Source organism: Corythoichthys intestinalis, chromosome 18 (genome assembly GCF_030265065.1).
Source record: "Corythoichthys intestinalis isolate RoL2023-P3 chromosome 18, ASM3026506v1, whole genome shotgun sequence".
Taxonomy (NCBI): Eukaryota; Metazoa; Chordata; class Actinopteri; order Syngnathiformes; family Syngnathidae; genus Corythoichthys; species Corythoichthys intestinalis.
This window is the reverse complement of record NC_080412.1, coordinates 48106576-48114534: the sequence shown is the minus strand read 5'-3', so window position 1 is coordinate 48114534 and position 7959 is coordinate 48106576. Positions and strand designations below refer to the sequence as shown.

Sequence of the window (7959 nt, the reverse complement as noted above, 5' to 3'; positions counted from 1 at the left end):
CGGTGTCTTACGAGTGCAGAGTCGGATACACCTTCATTCCGCAGACACCTCAATGATTTGACTGCCTGCGCCAGATCGGTCGGAACAAAAACCGCGGCGGCCTGCGAGGACCGGTTTGGTCTAAATGCAGACCAGGGGTGGGCAATGAAAAACAGGAAGCGGTCACCATTCTGTTTTCATCAAGAGTGCGGGGGGAACACCTGCGTTCGGTAGTGATTGGCAACTGGAATAACGGCAGTCCCTTTTCCTGCTCCGGTGGGAAGGAAGCGTAGCACCAAGTTGTAATGACCAGCAAACAATGTCTTTACTCGTTGTTTGCCCATAATCACGTCCGCGCAGTTAATGGCGGCGAGACTCACGAGAACATTAACAGATGCCGAGGGGTCGGGGGACGGCCGGGGGGCGCGGCAAGGTGTCAAAGTCCACACGCCCCCCCGAGTCGAGGAAGACTTCTCGACGGTCGTCTCGCCGGTCCGTCCGCTCCGCTCTGCTCCGCTCCGCTCCGGGGTAAGTGGGCGTCAGGCGGCCAAATCCGCTCACGTCGGCGAACGTGCCCGCCTTTAATCCTTTAAGGCGACTCAGCAGACCGCCTCGGGAGTTTGGGAGAAAGAGCCGACGCCGCTGTCATGCTGTCAACTTTCAGCAGCTGGGATTTTAGGAGACTTTTGATTTTTTACTTCCAATTCTTGGACAGGTCCATCCCAAGAGACGTAGCGGAACCGCTTCCACGACGGCGACATGGGCTTCAGTGAGCTTCTCGACCAGGTGAGCGGTCCTTTTTTTAATGTCTGTCCGCACCTGGCACGCGACCGTTCTCTTTTGCTGTCGGCGACCGGTCCGTCCCTGCCGAAGATTGATCTCATTTTGGTCGGTGACCGGTGCCCTGTCCTTTTTTTCTTGAGCGAAGTGCAATGGATCCTTGTTTAGGCGCGATTGACCGAAGCGCCTAGTAACGAGCGGTCAAAGCGATCCGGTGGGGAAATTGTCATCTGGTAAATCTCGCTCCCGGCGCTTGTCAGATGGGTGGTTTCGGGCGGTACCAGTGGCTCCACGTGACCCTCATCAGTTTCCCGGGCCTCCTGATGGCGAGTCAGAACCTCCTCAACAACTTTGTCTCCGGAACCCCCGGCCACCGCTGCAGCATCTCGGCCAACGACAGCTTTTGGAATCTCACGCGGCAGGTACGCCGTCGCCTCGCGTCCGGTACCGCCGAAGCGTAGTGACGTCGAGGGCTTTCAGGCGGACGGCCGGGACGCGCTCGAGGCTTTCATTCCGCCCGACCCTTCGGGAACGAGACTGGACCGCTGCCGGAGGTGTTTCCGCCATTCGTCCGTTCGGGTCCGCGTTGTCGACTAACCGCCGGCCGGCCGGCCGGTCTACTGGGATGCTTTCAGGTACGTGACGCCTCAGTGGCAGATGCTAAACGCTAACGGCTCCGCCAACGGCAGCCACCCCCCGCGCACCGAAAGCTGCGCGGACGGATGGACTTACGACCGCTCCGAGTTCATCGCCACCACTGTTTCCGAGGTAACCCGGTGGCGCGCACGGGGCGTTAGGGCACAATGATCCGGTAGGATAAGCCGACCGACCGCCCGGCGGCGAGGCTGTCCGGCGATTCGCGAGTAGGAGGTTTTTGCCATCCGGTAGAAGCCGGAACAAACTGGAAGCCGAACAGATCCGGCGCAGCAATGAGACTTCCCTTGCGTGTGCGTCCTCAGTGGGACCTGGTGTGTTCCCTGCGTCCACTCAAGCAGATGATCCAGACGGTGTACATGGGCGGCGTTTTAGCCGGCGCCGTCATCTACGGCGGCCTGTCTGACAGGTGCGTGCGCAGGAAGGAAGGACAGGCGCGTGTCCTTCCTTCCATCCAACCCTCCCGCCTTTGCCTCAGGTTCGGTCGGCGCTCCGTCCTTATTTGGTCCTACCTGCAGCTGGGCGTCCTGGGCACCTGCTGCGCCTTCTCGCAATCTTACTGGGTCTACTGCGCCTTCCGCTTCCTGAGCGGCATGGCAGTGTCGGGCATCATACTCAACTCCGTGTCCCTGAGTAAGACCTTTTGGCGTCGCCTTCGTCCTCGTCCGCCGGCCGGCCAACTCTGCCCGTTTGTCACCAGAGGTGGAGTGGATCCCCACCAAAAGCAGGACTCTTGTGGGAACGCTCACCTCCTTCTACTTCACCTTCGGTCAGATGGTCTTGGCGGGCTTGGCTTACTGGCTTCGGGACTGGAGAAAGCTGCACGTGGCCGTGTGCGCTCCCCACGTCCTCTTCTTTGCCTACAGTTGGTCCGTTCATTTCGGTTAGGCGCGCTCCCCTTGGAAAACGGCCCTCTGACGTGCCGCCGACCGCCCGCCCGCCCAGGTGGTTCGCCGAGTCGGCGCGCTGGCTGGTCCTCAGGCAGAGATCCGGGGAGGCCCTTAAGACCCTCCGCAGAGTGGCTCGCATCAACGGAAAAGCCGACATTTCCGAAGGGCTGACGCCGGAGGTGCCGCCGCGTGTCCCTAAACGGCAGTGCCGCCGCCGCCAACGTGAGCTTGAGGCGCGTGCCGTGCCGCCCGCAGGTGCTTCGCTCCCACATGACCAAGGAGTTGGAGACGGACCGCGAGACGCTGACCGCCTACGACCTGCTGAGGACGCCCGGCATGAGACGCATCTCTGTCGGGCTCATCGCCGTCTGGTGAGGAATGAGCGAAGGGTCGGGAGTTGCGATCCCGGTCTCTGCGGTCGCCCGCCGAACGTCTCCCGGGTCGGCGTCGCAAACGAGGACGCCTTCTCGACCCTAAAGGAAGAATTTAAGAGCATAAAATTTCCGTCTAAGACGTGCCGAAAGGCTAAGACTAATACTGCGTCGCTCTGCCAGGTTCTCCACCAGCTTCGCCTACTACGGCTTAGCGATGGACCTGCAGAAGTTCGGGGTGAGCGCGCAAAACGTTCGGGAGTGGCCGGCTCGGCGCCGCGCGTCACCTAAGAGTTTCCGTCTCCGGGTCCAGGTGAGCATTTACGTGATGCAGCTCATCTTTGGAGCCGTGGATATTCCCGCCAAACTCGTGGCTCTGGGCATGCTGAGTTTTCTCGGGAGAAGGGTGTCTCAGGCCGCCTGCCTCTTCATGTCCGCTCTGGTCATCTTCGCCAACATCTTCGTCCCGACGGGTAACGGAGCGTTTTCCTGTCACCTTTGAGCCGCCGTCAATACGTTAGAAAAAGGAGGCGGCGGCGCCAAATAACGGCGCCGCCCGCCCCCTCTGTTAGACAAGCAAGTCGTCAGGACCACTTTGGCGTGTCTGGGTAAGGCCTTCACATCGGCGTCCTTCACCACCGTCTACTTGTACACCGGGGAACTCTACCCGACCGTCATCAGGTACCGCCTCATCGCTCTGCCTATTTCCCGTTGCGTGTCGCACGTTTCGTTTGCAAAGATCGCAAATTGGAACAAGTACCGTATGTAGTCAAAGGCACTAACGCCGTTTCCCTAAGGCAAACGGGAATGGGTCTGGTGTCCACCATGGCCAGAGTGGGCAGCATGGCGGCGCCCGCCGTCCTCATCTTGGATGAGGTAACTCGCCCTTATTCCTGGCCCGCGTGAGCCGTTCAAGACGCGGTGCGGCGCCCCCTCCAGGTCTTCCCCGCTCTGCCCAGCGTGGTGTACGGGGGGGCGGCCGTCCTGGCTTCGGGCTTCGCCTGCTTCCTGCCCGAGACGCTCAACGTTCCTTTGCCGGACACCGTGCGGGACGTGGAAGACAGATGGTGAGCGGCTCCTGCTAATAGTCGTCCGAGCGTTTCGGAAATAGAAATCTTATTTCAGAAATGATTCAAAGTGCTTTTAAAATGACTCGTGGGAGTTTGGGGAAGGTCGGGCCAATTTCTCTATCTATATAGCACAATTCAACACAAGGTGTGCTTTCCGTCGCACCAAAAGGCCAAAACGCAAATAAAACGATACGTCAAGTTCACGCGAAATCATCCGGACAGTCAAAAACGATCGGACCCATCGGAGTTTGCCATCTCGGCGAGGACGACCGCTGTCTCCCGATTGACAAGGTCTTCCGCGACGGCCGGCGTTCGGAAAGTAAATCTCGGTACGGCTTCGGTGCGTTTTTTTCTTAGTACGCGCCGATACCTGCGTTGTACGGTCACATCGGGACCTCCCGATAACGGCCGGCGCGAGGCTATTTTACAGGAAAGTAATTGTACGCATCCTGGAGATGTGGCATTTTTCCCATCGATTCCTTGTCGTGTCTGCGGAAAGGTCCGGCAGGAAGCCCCCGGAGAAGAAGGAGGCCACGTCGGAAGACGAGCGAGCGGCGCTGTCTTTAAAACAAGTCAAGGACGCGGACGCCGGCAGCGGTCTCAACGCCCTCTGACGCTTGGCTCGCCGATGACATCGTGAGACGCTCATCGCGTGGCCTAACCCGCCGGGGATTTTCAATTTTAACATGAAATGACTGAATAAATGATCTTGCCAATGTGTACTAATCTCAATACAAATAGAAAAAGTGACAATAGTCATCTTTTTTTTTTTTGTAATGTAAAACTCATCTTGCTTGAAACAATTGAACACATGATTAAAGGGTTGATAGTCCGAAGCCAACCTCTTTCATGCACGAGTTTGGATTTTTTTTTTTTTAGGGCAATGATTCGCTGCCATTGACAGCATTAGGCGTCCAATCCATTTAGATTTATTTATAATTTAACTCATCATATTTGAGAAAATACAACAATGATTCATAATTAAAAATATTTTGAATAAAAACTGCAAATAGACTTGATTTTTTTACTTCATCATCTCAATGTCAAATGAGGCTTCGGGTTCATTCCATTCCAACCACATTCCATCAATGACATAGTGTTCACCAGTTAGGCCTATTTTAGGGGGACTAAAGCCCCCTATTCAATGCATTGTGGAGGTGCTAGTTTAGTGCTAGAGTTTAGTGTGTACTGTACGGAACACACGTAGCATTTTATATATGGCGGAAAACACAGACGAGTCTGAAAAAGCACTTTCTGCTCTTACAACCCCTCTTTAAAAGAAACGGCTGTATTTTAAGCCAAAGCAACTCTTGTGTTTGATAGAACAATATGTCAATTAGGGCTGGGCGATATGGCCTTCAGTACGTATCACGATAAATTGAGCAGATTTACCTCGGTAACGATAAATGACGATAAATTCGCCCAAGCCGACTGTTATATAATTTGAACATTTGAATAAATGCATGGAATACAAATGAACCGTTTCTCATTCAATTTATTTACCAGCTTTCAATTTAACAATTGCACATGCAGTCTAAACATTAAGAATTCTAGTGTGAACATTTATAACAGCTTGTATGACTTGAAAAATGTACAACATGAAACAAATGGCGTCTGTAAAAAGGTCACCGGTATCTACCTCATAACTATCGCTTAATTGTATTTTTTTGATAACGTCACATTTGCCCCAATATTTTAGATGATAAAAATCGATCCAAACAAAGACAAATTGGGGAAAAAAAGTTTAAAAGGGTAAATACTTCAAAAAGAAAATCTCAACCGCTCATCGATGTCTGCGATTTCTGCATCGCGACTCTCGTTATATGACCGTGTTTCATCCATAAAATCCCTCCAAAATCCAGCTGTGGCCATTCGCAGCTGTGTCTTGACACTCGGTGATACACGCTACATGGAGTTTTGGGATGGAAAAGAGGTAAGTACGCGATAATATCTCGTTCAAATCGTGGCGTTTTTAATTATGCTCTCGCGTGCCCTCACCTCCAGTTAGGGTATTGCTGTTTAAAAAAAAAAAAAACATTTAAATGCCCTCCTGTTTAAAACTTTTTCCCCCCAGAAAATTGAGATTTGAAGCTTTCCAATGATGTATCAAACATGCATAAAGGACAATTTTGAAATTGGCCAAATTGGGGGTCTCAGAGCGCAACTTCAAGTCACCTGAGTCTTTTCCACCCTTATTACCAGGGCGTAGGTTTGCATAGGAGCGGTAGGGACATAACTCTAGCAACTTTTCAGGATGCTGAAATTGTCCCCGCCAACTTTTAAGCACATCATAATGAGTTCAGTTATATAGGTCATTTTGTGTCATTTTGTCTTCCCAAATGCTTTAAGGATATAATTGACCCTACCATTATGAAGTGAATGATTTTCATTACGTTAAGACTTACACTACCGTTCAAAAGTTTGGGAACTCCCGGACAATTTCTTGTTTTCCTTCAGAATGTCAATGCCAATGTCCGTGTTCTTTTGGCCATATTCATCGTTTCCTTTTATTAGCCTGTCTCAGATATGGCTTTTTCCTTTGCCGCGCCACCCTGAAAACCAGCGCTCCGGAGTCGTCTCTTCACTGTCGACATTGACACTGGCGTTCTAGGGGTACTATTTAATGAAGCTGCTAGATGAGGACCTGCGAGGCATCTATTTCTAAAACAGAGGACTGTTAATGACTTGTCTTCTTGATTGGTTGTGCAGCGGGGCCTCCCGCTTCTCTTTCTACTCTGGTTAGATTTGTTTGTACTGCTCTCTACAGGGAGTGGTACACAGCGTTATAGAAAATCTTCCATTTCTTAGCAATTTTTCAAATGGAATAGCCTTCATTTCTAAGAACAGATTGTCGACTTTCACGTGAAAGTTGTCTTTTTTGAGAGTTGAATCAAACCCACAAAGGTGATGCTCCAGATATCCAACTAGCTCAAAGGAAGATCCGTTTTATAGCTTCTCTAACCACCTAAACCGTTTGGAGCTGTGCCAACATCATTGCGCAAGGTTTTCTAATCATCTATTATCCTTCTAAGGCAGGGGTGTCCAAACTTTTTGCATAGGGGGCCAGATTTGGTGTGGCAAAAATGTGGGGGGGCTACCTGGGCTGATTTACATAGAACAATATATTTCAATCATTTTTAGCAAGCCCTTCTGTGTGTCACATTTGTTTGATTTTTTTTTTTTTTTTTAATTCATCATTTCAACAATCTCACCTTTGTGGCGTTCTCTTTCGACACTCGGGCTTTTGCGAAATACTGCTGCTGTGAAATTAGACAAGCTTCAGGTTGCTTCAATTTCTCGCGGCGTATCTTCCCTGTAATCTCGTCATACATGTCAGCGTGTCTTGTTTTGTAATATCGCCTCACATGGAACTCTTTAAAAAACAGCTACTTTCTCTTTGCAAATGAGGCAGACACAGTTGTTGCGCATTTTAGTGAAGAAATAATCCAATTTCCACCTATCCTTGAAGCTGTCGCAGTCAACTTTTTGTTGTTGTTGATTGGCGCCATTTTAGAAAATTGGAAGTAAAAGGTCACATCGGGTAATGTTGCTTCGAGTGCTGGTCCCTTTTAGTGGGTAAATGAGGAACAGCATTTGGTGTGTAAGCTACTTCATATGCTGGTAGCAGTACTGCTGACCAATTTATTACGTCTGTGTGCAGGCCAGACGTTACTGATTTTATGACAGAGGCTGGGGGCCGGATGAAATTTGAGCACGGGCCGCATTTGGCACCCGGGCCGGACTTCGTACATGTCTGTTCTAAGGCAACTAGCAAGCACAATGTACCATTAGAACACTGGAGTAATGTTTGCTGTAAATGGGCCTCTTTACAAAACGACGTAGATATTGCATTAAAACCGGACATTTCCCGCTAAAATAGTCATTTACCACATAATAATGTATAGAGTGTTTTTCTTGATTAGCTTAATGTTATTTCCATGAAAAAACAAAAACAAAAAAAAACAGTGCTTTTCTTTCAAAAAGGAGGACATTTCTACTTTTGAACGGTAACGTACATTTACCTCTTTGACCTCTAGAGTGTGCCAGTCCATTTTTTCCCCACAAATGCACGTTTGATTGGCTGATGACTTGAATTTATTTCAAAAGTACTTATTTGTTTAAAAATATTTGTATTTGCAGCCTATGAAGATATTTTCTCAGATATTCATACATTAATCATAGTCGAGATAAAAAGTCTATAAGTATGTTAATATC

The 7959-nt window shown here is 50.2% G+C and overlaps 1 protein-coding gene across 2 annotated transcripts; it reads left to right on the top strand.

Moving 5' to 3' along the window:
• Window positions 1-5131, top strand: oatx (organic anion transporter X). 2 transcript variants are annotated; one of them, XM_057820326.1, is made up of 16 exons: window positions 1-507; window positions 695-765; window positions 1020-1181; window positions 1240-1313; window positions 1395-1527; window positions 1719-1822; window positions 1892-2046; window positions 2114-2282; window positions 2359-2482; window positions 2559-2674; window positions 2858-2912; window positions 2988-3147; window positions 3247-3355; window positions 3472-3550; window positions 3614-3741; window positions 4244-5131. In XM_057820326.1, exons 2-16 carry the CDS (start codon window positions 739-741, stop codon window positions 4356-4358), a joined length of 1710 nt encoding a protein of 569 aa, XP_057676309.1. In that variant the 5' UTR covers window positions 1-507; window positions 695-738; the 3' UTR covers window positions 4359-5131. The 2 variants fall into 2 exon arrangements, with proteins under 2 accessions (XP_057676309.1, XP_057676308.1); XM_057820325.1 differs by lacking the exon at window positions 1-507 and having other exon boundaries at window positions 518-765.
• Window positions 5132-7959: the final 2828 nt, after the last annotated feature.

Excerpts from the sequence above, each read along its gene's own strand:
- oatx (XM_057820326.1), top strand. The coding sequence starts at position 739 with ATGGGCTTCAGTGAGCTTCTCGACCAG. Across the intron at positions 2,047-2,113 it reads ACTCAACTCCGTGTCCCTGA|AGGTGGAGTGGATCCCCACC; the intron begins GTAAGACCTTTT and ends GTTTGTCACCAG. Across the intron at positions 2,913-2,987 it reads TGGACCTGCAGAAGTTCGGG|GTGAGCATTTACGTGATGCA; the intron begins GTGAGCGCGCAA and ends CTCCGGGTCCAG.